The sequence below is a fragment of the Artemia sp. Qi Xiang Cuo genome, chromosome 4, assembly GCF_049724085.1.
Source record: "Artemia sp. Qi Xiang Cuo chromosome 4, ASM4972408v1, whole genome shotgun sequence".
NCBI lineage: Eukaryota > Metazoa > Arthropoda > Branchiopoda > Anostraca > Artemiidae > Artemia > Artemia sp. Qi Xiang Cuo.
The window spans coordinates 21,164,883-21,190,886 of NC_142797.1; the positions used below are offsets into that span (position 1 = coordinate 21,164,883).

The 26,004-nt window shown below is 33.4% G+C and overlaps 1 protein-coding gene across 1 annotated transcript in view; it reads left to right on the top strand.

Annotated features, from left to right (window-relative positions):
- The window catches only part of LOC148952876 (uncharacterized), a 182,181-nt gene that overhangs the window by 83,955 nt on the left and 72,222 nt on the right, over positions 1-26,004 (top strand). The window contains exons 6-7 of the mRNA XM_089087456.1: positions 20,632-20,755; positions 23,434-23,655. Of these exons, the coding sequence (XP_088943582.1) occupies positions 20,632-20,755; positions 23,434-23,655 (346 nt within the window). The remainder of the gene's footprint in view (positions 1-20,631; positions 20,756-23,433; positions 23,656-26,004) is intronic.

Genomic DNA, 26,004 nt, shown 5'->3' on the forward strand with positions numbered 1-26,004 from the left:
CTTTTAAATTGAATTAGAACTTTTTATTTTCCGTGAAAATATTCACAAGTACGGTATTGCTTTTCCTATCTACCACCGAAAAATTAGAATAGAACTTTAAATTTCTTTATGTCTTTGTGAAATAAAGAACTGAAGTGGAAGATTTTTGTTTTCTCTGTTGAAATTAGAATTGAAGTGCGTTCTTTGGTGAAATTCAGAAGAGAACTGGAATTTTTCTTCACTTTGTTGAGAAAACTTTTAAATTGAATTAGAACTTTTTATCTTCCATGAAAATATTCACAAGTATGGTATTACTTTTTCTATCTTCCAACCGAAAAATTAGAATAGAACTTTAAATTTCTTTATGTCTTTGCGAAATAAAGAACTGAAGTGAAAGATTTTTGTTTTCTCTGGAGAAATTAGATTTGTAGCGTGTTCTTTGGTAAAATTCCGAAGAGAACTTGAACTTTACTTGACTTCGTCGAGAAAAGTTTAAATTGAACTAGAACTGTTTATCTTCCGTGAAAATATTCACAAGTAGGGTATTGCTTTTCCTATCTACCACCGAAAAATTAGAATAGAACTTTAAATTTCCTTATGTCTTTGTGAAATAAAGAAATGAAGTGAAAGATTTTTGTTTTCTCTGTCGAAATTAGAATTGAAGTGCGTTCTTTGGTAAAATTCAGAAGAGAACTGGAATTTTTCTTCACTTTGTTGAGAAAATTTTAAATTGAATTAGAACTTTTTATCTTCCGTGAAAATATTCATAAATATGTTATTACTTTTTCTATCTTCCAACCGAAAAATTAGAATTGTACTTTAAATTTCTTTATCTCTTTGTGAAATAAAAAACTGAAGTGGAAGATTTTAGCTTTCTCTGGAGAAATTAGAATTAAAGTGTGTTCTTTGGTAAAATTCCGAAGATAACTTGAACTTTTCTTCACTTCGTTGAGAAAATTTAAAAATGAACTAGAACTTTTTACCTTCATTGAAAATAATCAAAATCATAGTATAACTTTTCCTATCTGTCACCAAAAAATTAGAATTGAACTTTAAATTTCTTTATGTCTTCGTTACTTTTTCTATCTTCCACCGAAAAATTTAGAATTGAACTTTAAATTTCTTTATGTCTTTGTGAAATAAAGAACTGAAGTGGAAGATTTTTATTTTATCTGTAGAAATTAGAAATGAATTGTGTTCTTTGATAAAATTCCGACGAGAACTTGAACTTTTTTATCTTCCGTGAAAAATTGAGTCTGCTAGTAGCATCTCTATCTCTAAAAATTCTTTTTATTTCATATCTGACCTTTTTAATAGATATTCTGAACGTTAACGTTATGCCAAACCCTAAAAATAATGAACACTTAACAAAATAATGCATAAAATATTTTTAATGAAATGATGACATGTAGAATATTAATATAAAAATACGTTAAATACATTATTACACATTATTAGTACACTTGTGCTTCACTTTCCGTCAATTCATCTTTATATTCATTGATGATATTGTCTGCTAATGTCCTTTTTATTCTGCCTGCGATTTCACTGTGTATTGTCACATTATTTTTACATAGATGGCAGTTTTGACACATTGACAAGATATGATTTATGATGTTGGTGCAGGAGTATGCTTGTCTTCTTCTTGTTCTCTTTAAAATGCTAATACCGGAAAGAGGATGATAGGATTTATCAACAGGTAATGTGTTACCAGAAACCCTAGCAAGGAGTTGTCCCCTATCATCTACAATTATTTTTAAGTTTGCATTCTCTTTGAACACTAATTTCTCTGGTAATGATACTCTTGAATATCCACCGTTTACATGATTGAAATTCTTGGGTACTCCAAAGAAATCTAACGACTCGCTGTCATGACAACGCATGCATACATTTCCAAGAGTGTTACCGATTGCACTCGTTTCATAGCTCAGGTATTTCTCCTTGTCAGTATTCAATACGACAATGATTTTATCATGTGCACATACGTTCGTCGAATAATTCATCCTCACTTTTTTACATATATTAATTGTGTGTTTATCCTTCCACTGCGTAAAAAATACTGATTTAATGCATGCAATAAACTAGGTAGTGTCGATAACCTGCCATAGAGTACCAGTGGGAAAGCCACGTCGTGTCCATGAACAAGCACAGAGTATGATTGGTAGAGCCGTAAGCATATTTCATGTCATTTTAAGATATGTAAAAAAGTTAAAAAAATACCATGTTAAAAAATTCAAGAAAGTATTTACGAATTGGGGAGGGGACTCTTTGAGGTTTTAAAATGGTTTTAGGAATGACATTATGAATGGAACTTGTTCATAAAATATATAATAAACCAATAAAAAAGTATTAAAAAAAAAATGGAGAGGGGAACTCTTTGGGGGGGGCCGGGGGAGGGTGTTTGGGGGACCCTTGGGGGAGGGATGTCCCTTCTGTGTCTCAATGCACAAAAAAAGTATAAAAAATGGGGAGGGAATGGGGGGGGGAGGAGAGGGGAGGAGGAGAAAGAGGGAGGAGGAGGAGGGAGGAGGTGGGAGGAGGTGGGAGGAGGAGGAGGAGGAGGAGGAGGAGGAGGAGGAGGAGGAGGAGGAGGAGGATGAGGAGGAGGGAGGAGGAGGAGGTGGGAGGAGGGGGAGGAGGGGGGCCGGGGGAGGGCCTTTGGGGCACAGGGAGGGCCTTTGGGGCACAGGGAGGGCCTTTGGGTGTCTGGGTGACATTTGGGGACCGGTGGATGGCCTTTGGGACCCCGGTGGTCCTTTGGGAGCTCGATGGGACGTTGGGGGGCCCGGGGAGGGCCTTTGAGGGTCTGGGGTGGGCCGTAGGGGGTGCCAGAGGCCCTTTGGGAGCAGGGGGGACCTTTGAGTGTCCGGGGGGGCAGGTGGGGGCCTGTGGGACAGTGGGGGACCAGGGGAGGACCTTGGGGAGCCCGGTGGCCCTTTGAGGACCAGAGGAGGGCCTTGGCGGGTCTGAGGCGGGCGTTTGGGGGGTTGGGGCTCTATGGGAGCTAACCTCACAACACTGTTCAAATGGAACTTGTGTATTATAACGACCACACTCAAAACCTCTTCTAAAACCCTTTCTAAAATCTTCTTTCAAAATGTCTCTAACGGTTTTGCCGAAATAATCCCATAAAATGGATAAAACCGTTTCGCCCAAATAATCCCTAAACGTAATTTCAGCGTGTTCCTTTTGTATGGCATCTGTGTGCTAACGCATTTCAAATTTCTAGGAAACCCTTTCCCACGTTAATCTCTACATCTCATAAATTTTCCTAGCTAAACTATTAGGGTTTCGTTAGAATATCAATTTACCTCTCCGACTTAAAGCTCCGTGAAGCCGTATTTAAAAATAGAATTTCTATCTCTTTAGACTCCCGCATAATTCCAAGATAACAAGTGATGTCAATTATAATTCCTGACACTAAAGATCAATGAAGCCCTATTTGAAAATAGAATATTAATTTTTCTCTCTGTCCTAAAGAATGTTTATCCCTCAGACCTAAGATTAAAGAAGCCTTAATGTTTTTTAATTCTCCCCTTCCTGAATCAATAATTTCCCCTAGCGATTATGTAAATCAAGTTCACAGGTGCTATTTCTCAGGTTAAGCTAACCAAACACCAATGAAGACATGTTTGTTTCTTTATTCCCCACGTCAACAGACCTAAGATTAAAGAAGCCTTAATGTTTATTAATTCTCCCCTTCTTGAATCAACAATTTCCCCTAGCGATTATGTAAATCAAGTTCACAGGTGCTACTCGTGACAGGACCACGTGGTTTATGTGACAAAGTTCCTGTTTTTCAAATTATCACTGACAAAAACCAAAAAAACATACAAAAATGTGAGAAAATTCATGTTTTTCAAATTCTCACTGACAAAAACCATAAAAACAGACATAAATGTGACAAAATTCATGGTTTTTCAAGTGAGAAAATTCCTGTTTTTTCATTCTCAGTGAGAAAACCATAAACCACGTGGTTCGTCCCGGAGTATAAGACCCCTCTCTACTGATGTACACTGACTTCAAAGAATGGCGAATGTGAATATCATCAAACGATTGCTCATTGAAGATGAACCCTATATAACAGAACTGCTTCACAGATACCAGATCACATAGTCAAATAGGCTGCTTCACAGGGGAATCCCAAAAATAGACTGCTTCACAGACTTACATGCGGTGTTGGGATATAACGTTGTTAGGACAGTAGGACATAACGATGTAGTTTGTGGAAAGAACGTAGGGAATAATTGCACGCTACTTTGATTTTACGTAAACTAACAACAGTATGACAACAAGCAAGAAATGACCTGAAAATATTGGTGCAGTAAGCTAAAAAAGGAAGTTTTTAACATCAGCTGAGAAATTACATAACTGGCTGAAGAGTAGATTTCCTCAGATGTACGCTGACTTCAAATAATGGCGAATGTGATGCTTGCTCATTGAAGATGAACCGTAGGTAACGGAACTGCTTCACAGATGCCAGATCCCACGGTCAAATAGGCAAATCAGTGGTATCAAAGAGTACTGTAGGCGAAAGCATACAAATTCAGTCTTAGACAATTTATTCAAAATGACACGATAAGCACAGAAACTTTCAAAGATCTTAAGTAACATACTAAGAGTATTAGGACATGCAGCCAATATAACAAGGTCATCAGTATGGCTCAAGTTGCTTATGCAGGTTGAATCAACATGGCATCTAAGTTTACTAGCAGAAAGTTTGTCACGACAAACCAAGAAAAGAATAGTTTTTTGCCCTTTTAGAAAAGCTTTCTATTCTAATTAAATGGCCCTTGTGTTTCAGGAGTCGTTCGTAAAAAAATTGGGACGAACAATCAAACTTTCGAGTAAAGAGCAAGGTGTTGAGGAGGGGGTCAACCCCTTCATATTCGGAATAATTTCTGTTCTTTTGGAGTTCTAAATTTGTTCCTTACTTTCAGTTGAAAGAACTTATTTTTTTTTTATTTAATTTCTGATCGTTTTCAAATAATGCCGGTAAATCTGGTTCACCCTACATGGAAAATTGCTTCCCCTCAAGTGAAAATCCTCCGTGGAAAGTTCCTCCCACTTAAAATCCACCCCTCCCCGTAAAATTCACTCTGGACAATTCCATCCATGCTGAAAATCCTCCCCGCTCCATAGAATTTATTGCGGACGGTTCAGCCTAAAAAATTCTCCTTAGCATACTTTCTTTTGAAAGAAACTTTTATTTCTGATCATTTTTTCGATCACTCCGGAAATCCCCCTTACTTAATTTTTCTTTTTCCCGGAATTCCAGACCCGCTGAAAATTTATCCCAGACAATTCCCCCGGAACACATCCACATGCAAAATTCAGCTGGCAAAGAGAAAGTAAGACAAATAAAAAGAATTTTGTATAGGATTTCTGTCAAATTCACCTCTCCCTCAGTGTAAAATTTCCCATGGAAAATTCACCCTGGAAATTTCCCTCCCCATAGAAACACACCCAAGCACAACCCCCCCCCCCCCAAAAAAAAAGAAGAAGAAGAAGAATGCCTGCATACTTCTCAATTGCAAATACTATACGCAAACAGTGGGCAAATTTAATAACTTAACGACCTTTCCCCATGGGCTATGGTGGGCCAAGTTATTCCTAAAGGGATGGGTGATATATCTTTCAACTATGTTGAATAAAATGACTATCTAAAAATTTTGATCGGACAACTCAGGGGAAAAAAGGCGTGGGAGGGGGGCTAGTTGCCATCCAACCTTATTGGTCACTTAAACAGGGCACTAGAGCTTTTGATTTCCGTTCAAATGCACCCTCTTCCGGTTTTCTAGGACCATTAGTTGATACATTCAACCCTGGGAAAACACAGGAAAAAACCACAACAAATAACCACGCATCCATGATCTTTCTTATGGCAGAAGATGCAAAATTCCACATTTTGTATATAGGAGCTTGAAACTTCTATAGTAGGGTTCTCTGATACGTCGAATCTGACGGTGTGATTTTCATTAAGATTCTTTGAATTTTAGGGGGTGCTTCCCTCTTTTTTCAAAATTAGACAAATTTTCTCAGGCTCGTAACTTTTGATGAGTAACACTAAACCTTAATGAACCTCATATATTTGGAATCAGCATAATAAGCCGTTTCTTTTGATGTATCTATTGATATTAAAATTCAGTTTTCTAGAGTTTCGGTTACAATTGAGCTGAGTCACTGCTTACTTACAGTTCATTACTACAAACTGTTTGATGCAAAGCTTCAGTAAGATTCCCAAAATTAACTTATTATGATTTCGAACGTAAACACGCTAATCGTAGCAAACAATCATTTTTATATTCAAATTTATTTTTTTATTATCATGTGTCCATGTGAAAATAAATTTCATCCTTATCAATCCTTTAAAACGATCATTTGCGTGTTTCCATTGGAATCTATAGATGTTCTGTAGTTTGGACTGCTGATTGCTACTGACGCGACAGGATAGATACCAAATAACTACTTTATCTGCTTACGACCAAGATAATCATAGTAGTTAGGCTTTGATTTTACAACTTAGACAGAAATTCATGGGTGGAAGGTTTAGTAAATATATCAATGATTTTATTTTTCCCCTTTTTTTTACTGATAATGTGAACTGTTTGATATTGGATCTAAATGAGGTTTACTATATAATAAGTTTTGATTTGATGTGTAGTAAAGTGGTGTATTTTACATAAAACCACCAAGTTGAAAACATCATGATAGTTTCAGATTACAAATAATTGACCTTTATTTGTTTAAAAATATTTATACTATCTTTCTAATTTTCTTATTTTTATTCCAGTATTTCTTTTATTGTTTATTTACATTTATAATTTACTTTTATTATGTTTATGTTCTATATCTATTATATTTTATATGTTTGATTATCCTTTACATCTATTATGGTTTGTATTTATTAAATTTCAAATGTTTAATTATTATTTATATATATTTCTATTATTTTTTATATCTTTTTTTTATATTATTTTATATTCTATTATTTTATATTCTTCTATTATTTTAATAATATAATATTACTAATAAATATTAATTTATAATATTTAATATAATATAAAAAATAAATATTAATAATAAATATAATATTAATAATATAATATTAATAATATTATAATATTATTTTAATAATAAAATAATATTCTATTATTTTATATTCTATTTATTTTATATTCTATTATTTTTTATATTATTTTTTATAATTTCTTAAATGCTCTTCAATCAAATCTAATTGAATTGAAATCAATTCAATCAAATAAATAAGTCGAACATAAGTTAATTTTGCATGTGTATATGAAAGTTAAATCTTCATTGATGTCATTTTAAAAATAGAAAAATAAACTATTTTATAAAGCTTTCTAGACTACGGTAAAACATTTGAAACCAAAACCTTGGCTAATAAATCTGATTCGTTGTAATGAAACTATAGTAATAGCAGGAAATTATAAAACTCGCAGTAATATATAAATAGTTGTAACAATAAAAATAATAGTAGTAATAATGAATATATTAGTGATGCATTATAGCTAAACGACAGTCTATAAGTAGTTATCGTTTTCAGAGACAGCTACAACTAGATAGTCAACAGAATATACATGAAATAAGAAAACCCCTATGCATAGTTATGCGATGTAAATACAAATTTTAACTATGTAGTGTCAATTAAAATTTTCTAATAATATGTTTTCTGTAGTAAAACTATTGAAATACTAAGGATAGCAAAAAAAAAAAAAAAAAAAAAAAAAAAAAAAAAAATATGGCACCTGCATTACTTTGAACATCGAAAATGATTAGGGAAAATTAAGTAGTTAGATTTGCCAAAGTTTTTCACCCTGTAAGTTTGAAAATTAAAGACAACGAAACCTTCAAAGGGAATCTAAACTTTCTTAAGCTGTGTGATACCACTTACTTTTTGCTTATTTTTTCTGATTTTTTTCTCACTATTTTATATTTGGCTCTATCTTTGGGTCTTTGAAGTTTTTTTTTCATCTTATTTCTTGTAGCCTGTCCCTTCCTATTGTCACCCTATCCCTTCCTTCAACGAAACTGCATACGCGCTTTGCATTTTTATTCAAACATCGTATGAATTTGAACTTTTGTATTTTTACAGTATTACTTAATTGTTTCGTTTTTTCCATATATGTTTCTTACAGTTTGTTGTCCTACCTCAACAGTTTCTTTTTCTTCAAAACTTCAAAACTTCAAAAACTTCAAAAACTTCAAAACTGCATTTGGAGGTCTTCCTCATTAAAACTTGAATTTTTGATGTTTCTTGATTTGTCAAAATGTATATTATTTTGTATTTTTAAAATTGACCAATTCAAACAATCAGAAATCATTTTCACTGTCCCTGGTACTTTGAAAATATGTTTTGCGACCATACCTGTTGCGAAATCAGAAAAGGAATCGTTGTTGCTTACTATTCATACTGAAAGTTCATCGTTTTAGAATAAAATCTACATAAGTGCATTTTAGGTAAATAGTTAAAATTGTGCTCTAGTTTTTATTCAACAGTTGTTGAGAATTCAACAACTTTTTGGAATTTTTGAAAATCTTTAAGTATCGGTAAGATGAGCCCTTCCAACAAGATTGCTCCTCCACAAAATAAAACTTGCTATTTTACCGTGAGAGGAATCTATTAAACTGATCTGCACGTTACATATCTCCTAATAACTTTTTTTTTCTCATGCACTCTTTGTTATATCGTTAATCGGTAAATTTGTGATTGTTTTCCTTACGGATGAAGGCAAACAAAGCCTTCTAGAACTTAAATTTTTATTAGATTCAAGTTGTTTAGGCCCTTGAACACTCCTAAGCCAGACATTGGCGTCAGTTGGGGAGGGGAAGCATGCTGTCACTTAGATTTTTTGCTCCATTACCCTTGGATTTGAAAATTACCCTTTTTTTAATTGCATTGGAGAATGCCATTTTTTTAGTATTTCCATTGATAAATGGATAAAACACAAAATATTCCCTCCTAGATTTTGAAAACATTAATTCGGCTCCCCTTCACTCTATATGTTTTAAATTGACACTAGAGAGCTTAATACTAGTGGAAGTTATACTAATATAGAATAAAAGGTTTAGAAGTGAAATGACCATTTTCGACGCTAGATAAAAAAAAAAACTGCTACTATGTAGTTTTGCTCACCCACCATCTGAAAAAAAATTTTCCGTACATCCATTGACTTTTTAAATACCTTCACCAGCAAAATTTATTTAGTATTTCATAGCCGTTGTTGATGGCAAAGGCGGATCTAGACCAAAATCTTGGGTGGGTCCAATATGACAGGGACACAAAAAAAGGTAAAAAAAAAGAGAAATAAACCAAGTGAGGGCAGAAGGAAAATCTTGAGGGGCCGCAGTCCCCCCTGGATCTGCCTCTAGTTGATGGACACTTTTTCCTGTGTGAGTTTTCTGAATGAAAGGACAGGTACTGGTTAAGAGAGCGTTAAGCGCGCGAAAATTGTATTGAAAATCAGATAGGATAATAACCGGGTAGTCTCCAATGTATAGTGATTGAACAAAGGTGTCTGTATTATATTTAAACTTTTTTTTTTGGTTTAGGGGGAATAAAAGGTACCTAGGTTGGGTTGGGTTCTGTATTTAATATATGCTATGGTTTATATCCCTATATCACTATAACAATTGTTACATTCTCCTTTTACTTCTAGAGCATTTTTTATTATTTATAAATATTGATAAATTATTTTGAAATATTTATATGTCTGTATTTGTAATAAATAGTTGATTAGGTGACAGCAAAAGAAATAAAACAAATACCTTCACTCAGGTGGTTGTAAAATGTTCACTTGCTTGGACTCTGGTACCCTATATGCACATGTTTCTTTCCCTACGTCTAAAAAAAGAGAATATTTGTTGAACTCTAAGCTGAACCAAAATAATTCTTTGCTCTATTTTTTTTCTCAACAACAGTCTTTCGTAAAAAAAATGTACTATAAAATATGATACTACATTTTTCAGAGATTTTGTTAAGTCAGTATCAGACAAGAAAGCCGAAAAAGTAACATAAATGAACTGTGTGTGGCAATTCTTGGTTCAATAAAGGATATGAAACCTCAAAAGATGAACTTCTCTCCTTAAAAAATTTTTCAATATTAAAGTACCATAAACTGTCTTCGAATACGTATTGTAAAGTAATATGTAAACATAACGTAATATATTACGTTTCTCACCAAAGGTATCGGATATGCCTCTTGTTTTTCACTAAGCACCTGCTGAATTCTGATTTGCTTGTAGAGCAAAGTTAGAAGGGACAATCCTGATCAACTGGATGGAAGGTTCCAAGGGGTGGATATAGAGCAAATTCTTGGGGGGAGGGGCAATGCGACAAGTGCGCCAATGAGTTAAATATTGGGGGATGGGGGCCCCAGTGTGACGAGGGTGCCAATAATTTACCAAATTGACAAATTTATTTTAAGAAAAGAGTGAAAAACAGAAAAAAAACAAGAAATGAGGGTGCCAGAAAAATCTTAGGGGCTGGGGTTTCTCACAGCCCCCCTGGTTCCGCCATTGAAGGTTCAACTATCATTTCACCTAAATATTTCACCAAAACCAACAAACAAAAGCTCATATCAAGGGGCTCAACTCGTCTAACGAAGTTACCGTGACAAAATAGCTTTCAAGAGTAATGTCCATCCTTCCAGTATAAACATCAACGCGTCTAATTTTTTGCCAACTTTCCAGATTGCATTATACAAGCACTTCTTGAAAGCAAAGAAGGCAAAGACCTTAAAAGGATTAATCGCTTTCTTGTATCTAAAGTGTAACAGATAACAAAAGGGCACAAAAATCAGATCCTCAAATTATAATAAACAAAAATATGCAAACCGCTGGGTTAAGCAATCTTCACTGTGACAATTGACTGCCTCAAATAATTGGTCCTCTTATCAGAGTAAAGAAGCGTGTCAAGACCTCACCAGAGTTTGCTTTTAACTTTTAATTTTATGGTGGAAGGCAATCTTTACTAATGTGCTGTGAAATTAGCTTTTGGCAACGACTTTGCACTTTTATTTATTCTTGAACTGGTAATTATTGGTGCGAGCCTTTGGTGGCGACAACTTACGAAAATGCAGTGGGATGTATTTTTCAAATAAATGGGGGGGGGGGGATTTTTCAATAAAACCACCTAACAATCCAATTTTTGTAAATAAAAAAAAAATTATTTTAAAATATAGAGGGGGGACATTTCTTCCCTCCCAATTGACACCACTTTGTGCACGTGGTGATGCAGTTGTTTTCTTTTAAATTTTTTACTCTATTCAAATTTATCTTTTATGTGTCTTTTTCACTTTGAATTAACTCTAATAATAGGCTATTGTAATTCTTAGGCTTTATTATCACTGATAATTCCTGTTGAAAAAGTTTTGTATTTAAAAGTGGAAAATACCTCAATATTAGAGAGCCCACAGCTTCTCATAAGTAAAATGCGACAGTGAAGTTGCTATGAACTATAATTTTGTTAAGATTGTTAATACGATTTGGTACATTCTATGTGTTATTTGCAAGGCCGCTGGCAGATAATTTTTCAGGTGGGGGGGGGGCAGACACCAAAATAGCAGTGGTGGTTGGGTGACAGTTAATTGGTTTAGGGCACCAAACTACGACTTTACTCCGAAGAGGACAAATTTGCAATCAATTTAAAATTCTGAGAAGTTAATTGATTTAAAAGTATCAGTAACTATATTTTAGGCTTCCCAGTTGCAAAAGAAGTAACGCCAAACGGTTGCAGTACTGGATTCAACCAATTTGATTCGCTTTATTCGAGATGAAATTAGGCTACGTTTGGTGATCTCTAATTACGTATCAGCTATAATGAAGGGGGTTAGTCATTGTTTAGGTGGGGGTAGGGTAGACTCCTACAAAAGTACATTTTAATGGAAAAACTGCTTATTCTTCCAGAGGCTTCAGATAAATGTTGAAAGAGGTAGGGGGAGTAAAAATTAATTAAAATGTTTCTCTATACAGCTGAAATGTTATATTCCTATATCTAAAAGCAAATTGGTGGAAAAGGCAAGGCAGGTCATCATCAGCACCGCAGGGAAATTTCTTTGGGGTAGCAAATACTGCTAGGAACTTAGTTTTCAGCAATTTTCAATGGTAAAATTTTCCTTTTTCATTTATATGAAATACTTCAATGTATTTATAAAAAAAATGTGTAATGTATTTATCGATAAGAAAATGCTATTATAGAAGTTGTGATGGCTTCAGTTATGTAGAAGATGAAGAGTCTCATAGAATTTCCATCCTCCTTAGAACAATAATACTCCTTTTCATCCAACCAAAACTCTTTAGTAGTGATATTAACAAGGACTTCTCACCCAAATTACTATTCATCGCCAATTTTTAAGTATTTTCAAATTTTATCCAAAATTGAAATTGCAAATTTAAACGTAGGACGGTATTAATCAATGTATAATTATTAATTTACACCTTTTAAAAGCAATTAACAATGGATTTAAGGGACCGGTATCTCATATTATATCTTGGTTAGGCCTGGGTATGATTTGAAAAACAATCAGAAATTAAATAGAAAAGAGAGTTTTTCAACTGAAAACAAGGAACAGATTTGGAACATATTTGAACAGAATATCCTTTGTATGAAGGTGGCTGTCTGCTCCTTAGCTCCCTACTCTTTCTTGTAAAGTTTGGCTTTTTTCCATTTTTTTTAACAAAATTGGAAAAAACTGGAATTTTTTTTTTCCAACTGGAAAAAAAAGATTTTTCAAAGCAATAAAAAACTTTTTTTTAATGAACAAAGTGTTGAAAAAAGGGCTCTCCTCCTTATTTACAGAGTAATTTATATTTACTTTCAGTTTTAAACTTGATCCTTACCTCAGCTGAAAAACCTTTTCTATTTGTTTAATTACAACTCATGAAACTGTAAAATTTTATGATTACAATACTTTTGGTAAACCAGAAAAAACGATCAATATTTCAATAATCTCTGTTTGGATTTTGATGGGTAATCAAACAGTTCGTGGTAACGAACTGTAAGTAAGGATCGACCCGGCTCAATAGCAACCGAAACTCTAAAAAACGGAGTTTTGATACCAATAGATGTATCAAAAGAACTGGCTTATTATGCTGATTCCAAATATATAAGTTTCATTAAGTTTAGTCTTACCCATAAGAAGCTACGAGCCTGAGAAAATTTGTCTGATTTTTGACAAAAGGGGAAAAGACCTCCTAGAAGTCATAGAATTTTAACGATAAACACATCATCAGATTCAGCATATCAAAGAAACCTACTGTAGAGGTTTCAAGCTCATATCTGCAAAAATGTGGAATTTTTTAATTTTCGCAAGAAGAAAGATCACGGATGCGTTTTTTTTTTTTTTTTTTTTTTCCCAGGGGTGATCGTATCGATCCAGTGTGCCTAGAACATGGGGAGATGGTTCATTCTAGTTCTAGCGCCCTTTTTAAGGGACTAGAAAAATTGTAGGGTAACTAGGTCCCCTCCTACGCCTCTTTTTTCCCAAAATCGCCCGATCAAAATTTTAAGATAGTCTTTTTGTTCAGCATAGTTTAAAGGTCCAATAACTATGTCTCTTGACATAAAATGCCCCCTAAGCCCCTGAAGAAAGGTTTTTAAGTTATAAAATTTGCCCATTGTTTTATTTTTTATTGGGAAGTATGCATATATTTTTCGAGTGGCAGGTGAGGACGTATTTTCTACTGGGCGAATTTTCCATGGAGAGGGAAGTTTCCAGGGGGTGAACTTATCAGGGGAAATTTCACACTGGGCGAATTTGCCAGAATTATAATACGAAATTTCTTTATATGTCTTGCTTTCTCTTTACCGATTCAATTTTACGCGTGGAGATGTTAAGGCTAATTGTCCGGGGTAAATTTTTGACAGAATTGAATTGTCCAAAGGATATTTCTATGGGGAGGGTGATTTTTTCTTGGAGGTGGAGCCAGGTATCCTGGCATTATTTATAAAACGATCAGAAATTAACCAAAAAAATAAGTTTTTTTAACTGAAAGTAAAGAGCAACATTAGAACTTAAAACGACTTGAAATTATTACGTATATGGTTTCCCCATCCTCAACACCTCGTTCTTTACGCTAAAAATTAAATTTTGTCCGAATTCTTTAAAAACGACTCCTAAAACACAAGGGTCGTTTGATTAGAACAATAAGTAACTTTTTTATAAGTGCCGAGAAACTTTAGCGTGAAGAGCGAAGTGTTGAGGAGGGAACAAACCAACTCATATACTTAATAATTTCTGTTCATTTTAAGTTTGAAACAACTTGTTTTTTTTCTTTATTTCATGAAGCTTATAGACTAACATTTTTCTAAAGGCAATGGAAAAAGTATGTCAATTAAAGTAAAAGTAAGTAATGACAAAAAATACTCAAAACAATAGCCTACTTACAAAAACTAAGCTATAAACTCCCAGCATTCAGTTCTGTTGAGCAATGCCGGAGCGTTGGACGGATATTTTTTTAACAATATCGACAGTTTTGAACTTGATTATCAAACACCAAGATAATTAATGCCTTTAGACTCAGTGTTTATAAAAAGTAACGCATTATCCAAGTAGTTTGTTCAAAGTGAAAAATTAAAACTAAGATCAAGAATAGCCTATCAGATGACAATTTCTAAGTCAATATTTTTATTTAATTTTGAACACTAAAAAATCATTATATTTTACACCTTTATACTTCATAACTGTAGAAGATTAAATCTTTTTCAAAGTGACAACTTGATAAATACAATCACTCTTGGAAAAAAATGATAATAAACACAAAAAATATGTCCGTTCAGGGGGAAATACAGAAATTCCCATCATTCCGTTCAGGGGAAACATTTATGATTAAAGTGGCTTCATATATAAGCTCATGGGTGCTGTTGCAATGCAAGCAAAAGTTGACGGCATATTTTTACCGAAATCGCCCCTTATTAAGTTGTTTTCCTTGTGTTTTCTATAATTGTACGAACTTTCTTGTGTACTAATAACTGCACTAATTACTAATAAACAAATACATATTTAGGATCACCATAAAAAGCTGATTCTTTGATTGAATGTTATCAATAGTTAGGCTCTTTTGCTCTCGTTATTGAAAAGAATCGTTATCTACTTACTATTCATTACTATGAAGAATTTGTATTTTTTTGTTACTTCAACCAAATCACATAGAAAAAATGTTTGTGGAAAACTCGAAAGGGTTGCTCAGTTCCAAATTAGAACTTATATTTTCCTTATTAATGGTCAAAATCTATTGGCAGGTAGCCAACAATGGGGCAACACACATTCTTTCCATGGTTTTCCCCTATTCTGCTCTCTTTCCTTTCGCTTCCTTATAATTACTTATAGTCCCTAATGTCCAGAGGGGCCATGCCCCCCTTGCCGGTGCCCATGTTCATTTGAAGAGGGTTCAAAATAATACAGATAAAGATGTGATAAATTCAAGGGAAATATGTACAAGATTCTCCACAGAAACAGTTGAAATTTAGGAATTCCTTGGAGGAGGTACAAGCCCAAATGCTCCTCCTTTCAGTCCTGACTTGATGTTAAAACGAGGTGAATCTAAGGTGTGGAAAGACTGAATAGGCTGGCGATCTAAGTCCAAGCTGCATAATTTTGTAGCATGGATTGGCAGCATCAATCCAAGCGCAAATGAAGTTCTGGTCATTAGAAGGCATAGAAGACCTTAGTCCTACTCCCAAGGGTGTATCTGAGATTGTGGTTGGTGGGGGGGGGGGAATTCGATACAAGAAAGTGGATTTGTAAGTAGAAAAGAGTGATGAACATTTGTGCCTTTTTAAGATAGCAAAGTGAATTGATCATCAACATTGTTTTATCGATAAATCGGTTTCCGTCTACAAATTTAATTAGTATTAAGATTTGTTGAATATTTAACAGAATTAAAACCAACTGAACTGAACTAAAGCCAATTAAACGAAACTAAATCATTCTTTTTAACACGGTAGAAAAGGATACAAGTCTCTCTTTGGTATGTCATTTTTCATTTCGAATTATGATTTTCTTTCTTCTTTTAACAGGTAACATAAAAATGTTCCCTTAAATTTTGAAACATATATTTTTCGGTGTCTTTTTTTTTTTTTTTTTTTTTTTTTAAACGAAATAAAAAAAACATACACTCCCCTAGACCCTGAAAACCTCTTACTTGTACCCGTTTGAAAATTTTGTTTTGGAAGTTTATTGAAAAGTGGACTTAAGGGTCTATTAAGGGACTTAAGGGGCAGGAATACTTAAGGGTCAATATCTATATTTTGGTGTCTTATACTACTTAACTTATAATTTTTAGATTTCTCTTTGAGACTACGGTTTTTCCAGACTATGGGAAGGGCCATATATTACCACATTGCAAGATTGCTTCATTTCAATATTTTTATTTTTTATGCTTGCGAGAAATTCAAGCTAATAAAAAGAAAATTAAATCAAAAGGTACTTCCCTAAATTTGATGGATATTGTTTTCATTCTAATAGTTTATGATCGTTTGTCTATATAAAGCAAGAGTCTTCAATTACCGTGTTCTTTTGTAACTGTTTCTGTATTATTTCTAAAGCAATGGATTTATTGTGACTTTCCAACCATCTGTTTGAACGAACCCTTGTATATCAGTCAATAAGATCAAAAATCCCTGTGCTTTTATAGTCATCATTAGGGAAGTTGTTGTAAATCTGTAGGAGGTATATACCAGTCAGTGTGACAATATCCATTTCCGTTCTTCCATGCTAATTATACCCGGAAGTTCTAAAGCTACCCTTTCTGGTTAAAATTTAGTTTCTTTTAAAGCCTCTCTGGGAAACATGGCAGTTGCGTGTAAGATCGCTTTTAGGGTATACAGCTAAACATCACCATGCCCAAAATAGCGGGGTGTATCTGATATTTTCGTAATGTTATAAAAGAGAGTAAGAATATAATTTTTGGCGCTGTTCTGTTAAAAGTTATTTCCAAGGATTTAGGTAAGAAAAGGCCGACACATCATTTCACTCAACATCAGGAAAAATTTTGTTATTTGCCTAGAGATCAGGGGCATTCCGAGGGGGGGGGCCAGGGAGGGGAGTGCCGCCCCCTAACTTTTTTGGCATTTGGTAAAATTTTCGCCGAAGGTGAAAATTTCGGCATAACTTTTGCAAAATCTGCCAAAATTTAGCAAAATTCTTGATTTCTGCAAAAAAATTGGCACAAATCAGGTCGCGATTCGTTAAAATTTACGAAAATTGCCCCCCCCCCAATAAAATGAGCCTCAGGACGCCCCTGCTAGAGAAACTGACCTTTCTTTCAATGAAAGAAGGACACTTTGATAATACTTCCTCTTGGATATATACTTACCAGAAGGTCTAGTGAGACCATTCAATTGCTTTCGGAATTTTTTAGAACCCTATTAAAATTAAAAAATAATTGACAGAGCAATTTTTCAAAACGAGTTTTTAAGATTATTTATATTTTACAATAATTATATTGACCAAAGTCGATCTAAAAGCAAATTCACCTTCTCTGCTTATGTTTTAAAAAAAAAATTATCTTTTATGCCCAGAAATACTGAATTTTTTTACCATTTTTGTCGCATTTCCTTACCTTCTACAAAATAAAAAAAAAAAAAAAATATCAGCTGATGCTTCCAGAACATCTATAATATGATATAAGCTTGCCAGATGACCCCTTGAGCCCATTTAGTTAATTTAAGACTTTACTAAACACAAGTTAGAACATTTAATATTTTTTTCTAAAATTAAGAACTAGAATTGTTAGGAATAGAGAAATATAGAACCGGTGATTAATTATATTTGAATAGCTAATATTATGTTTTTGGAAGAAATTGAAGAGAACGGAAATAAGTCAAAATTCAATATCAGATAATCATGTGTTTTTGTTCTGTTCTTCACAATGTTAGAAGCAGGTAACAGCGGTAGTTCTACTAGAGAAAGCCCAATACATTGCTTCTGCAAATTATTTTCCAAAAACATGTTGAAGTTTTGTACGTAAAAAACACATTTTTGAGTACTTGTATGAAATACCTACCGCTCAAGTTGTTCATTCATTTATGCATTGCAGAACCGGTTATTTGTTAGTTTCTTTCAGCTTAGCCTGAGACAAGACAAATAGAAGTGACATAGTAAATGGAAAATATATAATTTGGGGTATATATTTGCACAATAGGCGGGGGGGGGGGGTAAAATATTTGTACAGTGTGAAGCTAGAAAACAATTCCTACTACATAACATGCAGAATAATTGTACCTAAAACATTAGGCGTGCATGCCCGCTATACTTCACCCTCCCCCCCCCTAATGCGCAAATATATAGCCCAAATTTGTTTCTAAAGTAATATATTTTTATTTCTTAGGTATATTTTATTCGGATTGAGCGTCAGAAAAACATATTAGAAGAATATTAGGTAGGGGGTATTTCATACAAGTACCCATTTTTCTACGTAAAAATATAGTCGAAAATTTTATAAAGACACCGCCCCTTCAAGAAATGGCAAATCAGTGGCCTAAAATGGGCTTTAAAAATATATAGACTCCCCGCTCCAGAGTTTTTACTACATCTAATCATTTTTGTTGCACAGAATAGAAGAATGAATTCTGAAACTCACCAGACGATCGTGGTGCATCTTTTTTTTTCAAAAGTGGGCCGGAAGAATGAATTCGAAAAAATATGCTAAGGTGCCAATAATAAGTGGAACCAATGGTATAAAATATTTAATTACCAAAAGCTACTAGAACAGGAAGACAATGTAACATGTCCTCCTTTGGGCCCGTAACTAGAAATCCCTTTAGGGTGAAATGTAGCAAAATATAAAAACAAGCTTTTATATGTTCTTCAATTAAAAAAGTTTATTATATTCTAGCACTTGATATTCTAACAAATAAATTTATGATTTTCAAACACAAGGACTGCTATAGATGAATAAAATCCTAAAATGAACAAAAAATAAAAAGATCAATGAAGTCAAACTTAAAGCGAACAAAAATTACTAGTGTTATAGCCCCTAAACGGTCTAAGGCCAGAGTTTTCATTTGCGGTTTATTAAAAAGAGTTTTTATTTTCGGCATTGCGTTCAATAAAAAAAAAAATAAAAAAAAAATAAAAAATAAAAACACCATAATTCTCAATATTATCGAAAAGATCTAGTAAAAGTAGACCGAATAATTTATTATAGGATTGAGCAAATTCCTAGAATTTTCAGCAGTTTTTTATTCGTTAAACAACAATTATAAAAGAAAAACCGTTTAAGATATATTTTATTTTGTTTTCACGTTTCACGCTTCAGTTTCAAATGAAAAAAAAAACAAGTTTTTTTTTTATAATAAAAGTGAGAAGGCAACGTTAAAACTTAATAAGGGCAAAAATAACTCCACATACGAGAAGAGCTGCCCCTTCCTCGACCATTGTTTTTTCCGCTAAAGTCTTAAAGTTCTTAAAAATTAGTTCTCATTAAGACTCAACGGCCCTTTGTGTTTGAACAGTCTTTAATAACAAATTTTGACAAGAAGTTAAACTTTATCATAAAGATTGCAGGATGACGAAGGGGCAGCCCCCTCAAATACGGAGTAATTTTTATGTCGTATTAGGCATTAACGTTATTCATTACTTTGAGCTGAAAAAAGCTTGTTTTTTATTTAATTTCTAACTGTTTTTCTAATTATGCCATGAAATCCCCACAGAAGTGTTTAATTTCTTCTGAGTAATTTTTCCAGATGCTTTTTTCTCCACAGAAATTCTACCCGTAGAAAATTACCCCCTCCCCACAGGAAATCCCATCCCCCTAAAAATTAAAAAAAAATTTCAATAACAAATACTGTACGTAAAGAATAAGCAAATTGCATAACTTACATCCCTTTCCTGAGGTCCGGGGGGGGGGGGGGTCATGTAATCCCCAAAGGCATAGTTATTGTGCCACTCGACAAAGCTAAATCAAATGACTATCTCAAAATTTTTATTGGATGTCTTTTGAGAAAAAAAGCGCCGTGTGAGTAGAGCTAGTTGCCCTCCAATCTTTTTTAACGGCACTAGAGCTTTTAATATTCGTTCGAATAAATCCATTCTGGATCTTGTAGGACCATTGGTTAGGACCAGGAGTGATACGATCACTCCTGCGAAAAAAACAACAAAAAGCACACACATCTGTGAGATCGAGCTGCTCCACACTTGCAGTTTATTACCACGAACTGTTTCATGCCTGCGCAGGTATCTACCAATTGAAGCTTCGCTGCTCATTGTTATCTGTGTGAGAAATATATGCTTAAGCCATTATATTTTCCTATCTTTTCAGCATGCATTTTTCTATTTTTTCTATTATCTGTAAAAATGATAATATCCAAAAATCTTATTCTTTTTCTATGTTTTCGTTAATTTGTGTTCAGGCACTGGATTAAAGCCAGAAATATAATTAAGTTCACAATGAAGAACTTTTTCAGGCACCAATATTTACTGACATTATAAAAGTATAATTCTTATGCTCTCAAATTAATTGTCTTTTTTTAATTGGGATTATAAAAAGTATTTAGGCTACTTACTAAGAAATTGCGTTTGTGGTAATAATATTTCTATTATACAACAAATGTCATTTTAAAATGCTTTTCTTCTTCAAGTGCAATGTTTGATTAAAACAGTGTTTTCAAAATTTTTATTTTTGATTTAGGACGAAGGACTATATTCCCCAGTTTGTGGTACAGACGGAATAACCTACTCAAATGAGTGCCATCTGAAAGCTGAAGCTTGCAAAAAACAACAGCACGTCATAATTGCATATGCCGGACATTGTGGTAAGTTAATGGCCCCGACTTTAATTGAGAAAATCGTAATGCTTATTCTATATTTAAATATACGAGTGATCAAGAATGGATTTGTTATTGTTATTTTTCTTTTAGATTTTATTTATCTAATATTATTTTTAATTCAGTTATTTATTTATTTATCTATATATTTTTTTATATATATAGGTTATAGTTTATCTATTTTTGGTTTATTTATAATAGTTTTAATTAAATAGTTGAGGTTTTGTAAATAGTCGAGTTAATAGGTAAGTAGTAGCGTGGACTTTCGTACAACCGCAAACCCTCATAGGTTTTCTCGAGCGCGAAGGTGTTGTTTAATTTGTTTATTTGTTTGCGAATGTCGATTAATAAACTTATGAACTTAACTTATGAACATACTCCTTTTTATGGGAAGATATTGCATTTACAGATCTTTACAGATTATTTTTGGAAGAAATTTTGCGAGAAAATGAACAACCACCTGTGTTAAAATACTTCAACACAAATAGGAAATGCAACTGGGAGAGTAAAAGCAATAAGGCAGGAAGAGTATATCATAATAGAAGACTTGAGGTAGTAGCCACCATTAGGTTAATCCCAATGTATTTGATTCTAAATTTTAATTTTCTTTCCCCTTGGTTCTTGGTTTCTTCGCTTTCAAATTTCATTTTTTGAAAACCTTCTGCATTCTGTTACAAAACATAATACAGTTCTCAGATTGTGGCTTCCAAAAAATATAATTATTGTTGTGGGTGTTTCGTTAATTTTTTTACTCCTCCTCGACCCTCAGCTGTTATGTTACGTAACAATCTTCTAGTATTCAATTTTTATACCGCTCTCTAGGGCTATAATGAAAGAAAGGTTGAGGTGGTTAGGGCACGTTGTGCAGATGAAGGATGACAGATTGCTGAAGATTGTTCTTTTCGGTCAGCCATCTAGGGCTAAACAAAAAGCAGGTTGTCCCCATCTGGGGTGGGAGCACGTCATAAAAAAAGATTTAAAGGATATGGGAACTTTGTGGGCAGGTGTAAAAAGGGAGGCTTTGAATAGATTGGGATGGAGGAGGAGCGTGCATAGCTGTGTTGGCCTTAGGCGGCTTGGTGCTGCGGTGAGTTGTTAGTAGTAGTAGTAGTAGTATAATGCTTCAAGAATACAAACTATTTCAGGTATATTTACTTTACTAGATAAAAAAGATATTTCTTTTACATAAGAAGAGTTGTCGCCCTCATTAAACACTCATTCTTTACGCTTAAGGTCAACCTTTTTTTATCACAAGACTTGATGTTGAAAAACTTGGGTATTTGTTATGAACAAGCATGTCCTTAATAATTCAGAAAGTGTTGCCCCTCAGCCCCCCCTATTGCACGCTCCATCCACACATTCTTCCAAATGAAGCGAGACCAGGAGTTAAATTTCCCTCCATGTTGAGGGTGGTCCCCCCTCCCTGGAAATGATCTTTGCTGGAAGGGAGCTTTTTTAGGCTTTAGGTTGTCCCATCCTTCATAAAAATGTCAGCTGACTCCTCCATTAACATCTGGTTGTTATATGTGTTAGTACTACAGGTCCAAACATTCTATTTTAACCGTTCACTTTATATGGACTCCGCCTCGTGGCAATATGGCTTCTGATCCTAGAAGGCTGTATAAAAATCTTTACGATAGCTCCAACACTATTGAGCATCGCAGAATTTTCGCTCGATAGCACTTTGGAAGTTTTTGGGTTCAAATTTTTGCAAATTACATAGGTGGCCGCTTTGTCTTTATGTGATTTAACTTGAAAAGGGCAGTACGACATTCAATTTAGTTTTTAATGGTCTTCTCCTATAGTATCCACCGACCGATGTTTGTGAGGATCTTAAACATCTTCTCAACCTGAATGTTTTTATTTCCACGGTGCTTTTTATTTTGACCACACCCTGTTTTGGATGTTTTCTTCTTGTTTCGAGAATTCTACAATTTTCTTATAATATTGGACAGACAAATGTAAAACCATGATTTTTTCATATTTAGAATCTGCTTGAAAAACAGACTCTTTTTATTTATGCAATGCTGTATAATTTCTATGTAAGTTTTGGCTCCCTATACCATGAAAAAGTTCATTACTATTTGATTTTGTTATGTTACAGCCTTATCTGCTAATTGAATTAATTTTTTTTTGATCAAAAGATGCAAGTTAAGTTTTTAAGGTTAGACTCGAATCAATTAGAATCAAAAATAACATTGCGTTCATAATTAATATATTTAATCTTTGAAAAATATTAAATGAAAAACTAGTCATTTATTTACGATACAGGAGCATCGGTTCTTATATATTTCTAAAATAAGATATAATAATCCAAGAAAAAGCATCAAATACCCCTTTCCCCCCGTCCTAAAGGTTCTGTGGCCGGGAACGTAGGGCATTTCCAGCCCATCAGTGACCGTCGGTAGTTTTATTAATTAAAGAAAATAAAGAACTATAATATTCTAAATGCAGCAAGGACAAGACCATGATTGTAAACATTGGGTAGTAAGGTTATAATTGAGGTTAAATTAAGAAATTTTTTTCTATGCTTTCTTCGATATATAACTTCTAGAATCTTTTGCTTTCCTCTTCGAAAGACTAACAGACATAATTATTTTTAAATCTAGTCAATCTAATCCTTTTAGTCCCTCTGTTTAGTAAGGATCATAATTTGTAAACTCTAGATTTATGCATGAACGTACATTGTAACAATGGGGCTTATTGCGAGAACGGCGTTTGTATATGCCCACTTGATTGTCCTTCACCGAACTTTGACGATGTTGTTTGTGGAACCGATGACCGTACGTATATTAGTGAGTGTGATCTTCATCGTGCAGCTTGCAATAAAGAGAGAAAAGTAGCAGTAGTGCAACGTGGTGCTTGCGTCATAGCTGATACCCAAGCAGGTGAGGCCCTTGCAATAATTCCGAATTCGTTTATTTTTATGGAAAAACTCGCAGAACAAAGTTATATAACATCATCCATTATTTGACAACTAAAAGTTTTTATATTGATAACCCATACCTGTTAATCCCAAATTTCAAATCTATATATTCTTAATTTTTAATAAATAAATGTTTTGAGAGTAAGTCGTCCATTTATTTCGAAAGTTAGCTAATATATATATATATATATATATATATATATATATATATATATATATATATATATATATATATATATATATATATATATATATATATATATATATATATATATATATATATATATATATATATATATATATATATATATATATATATATATATATATATATATATATATATATATATATATATATATATATATATATATATATATATATATATATATATATACTTTTATTATTCAGACTTCTCATATATATATATGTATGTATATATATATATATATATATATATATATATATATATATATATATATATATATATATATATATATATATATATATATATATATATATATATATATATATATATATATATATATATATATATATATATATATATATATATATATATATATATAATTATAATTCCTTTCTTTGTTTATTTGTAAACCATTAAGATGGCTTAGGCTCATTTACCTCATCCCGAGTTGTAAGTCGTTGAAATAAATTGAAACGGGGGGGGGGGGTAGAGGTGTATTAACCACCCTATTAATTTTGTGGGAATCAAAATGTTTATGTTTCGTAGATCCAGACAATACTTCAAAATACTTACTGGACGAAAAGAAATGCTGCTTAATTTTGCTGCTTTTCTCTATTTCTCTTATTCTCTATCTCTCTGTCTCTTGTTAGGAGTGTGTTGAGACCACCTTACCGCTTCAGAAATCTTGAGACTTTTTGGTTGTTTGCAAATAATTTCAAATATATTCAGCTGCTGTAATCCTCATCTTAGGAAATTAAGGCCCTTACCACACGTATAAATTCTTGTGCAAGTGTCGAGACCAACTTCCAGAGAATTGTTAACCTAATATTCTAAGGCTGTTCTTTCGCAGAGGAAAGTGTTCATAGTCTTCCCTTCAATTTTAAAATGATAGGAATCTTTTGGAAAAATTGGTTTCTAACAAAAAATGATAAAATTCTACGCCATACAAATTGCCTTATTCCTTTTCATTTTTGATGAAAAGGATTTTACACATATGAAGACGACACTTTTTTTTTAATGTTTTGAATATTGGTCGCTATTTACCAATTTTTATTATCGAATTTTTTATATTTCTATGCTTAAATTTGAGGCTACGATAGTAAAACAGTGGCTATGATTTCTAAACAGTTCTCATATACATCAAACTGAGACAGCGGGCTTTATCAAAATTTATTTATACCCTTGAACGTGATTGAAATGAGTTAATCAAAGGCAAATCAATTCAGTTGTCAGTCATTTTGAAGTATCATTGCAAAATAAGGGACTTAATTAGCATCAAACAGTTCGTGGTAACGAACTGTAAGTAAAGAGCGACCCGGCTCAGTAGTAACCGAAACTCTAAAACCCGGAATTTTGATACCCATAGATACATCAATAGAATCAGATTTTTATGTTGATTTCAAATATATAAGTTTCATTAAGTTTAGTTTGACCCATTAAAAAATAAGCGCCTGAGAAAATTTGCCTTATTTTCGAAAAAAGCGGGAAACACCCCCTAAAAGTCATAGAACTTTAATGAAAACCACACCATCTGATTCAGTGTTTCAGAAAACCCATTGCGGAAGTTTCAAGCTCCTATCTGCAAAAATATGGAATTTTGTATTTTTTGTTAGAAGAAACATCACGGATGCGTGTTTATTTGTTTTTTGTTTGTTTGTTTTTTTTTTGTTTTTTTTTCCCAGGGGTTATCGTATCGATACAGTAGTCCTAGAGTATCGTAAGAGGGCTCATTTGAACGCAAATTAAAAGTTCTAGTGCCCTTTTTAAGTGACCAAAAAAATTGGAGGGCAACTTGGCCTCCTCCCACGCTCACTTTTTCCCCAAAGTAACCCAATCAAAGTTTTGAGATAGCCATTTTGTTCAGCATAGTCTAAAATTTAATAAATATGTCTTTGAGGATGACTTAATCCCCCACAGTTCCCGGGAGAAGGGCTGGAAGTTATGAATTTTGCCCATTGTTTACATATAGTATTGGTTAATGGGAAGTATAAAGACGTTTCAGGAGGGATTTTTTTCTGATGGGGGGGGGGGGTGTCGGAGGAGGGGGTTACGGGGGAGGATCCTTCCATGGAGGATGTTTCCTTGGGGGAAGGGACATTTCTATGA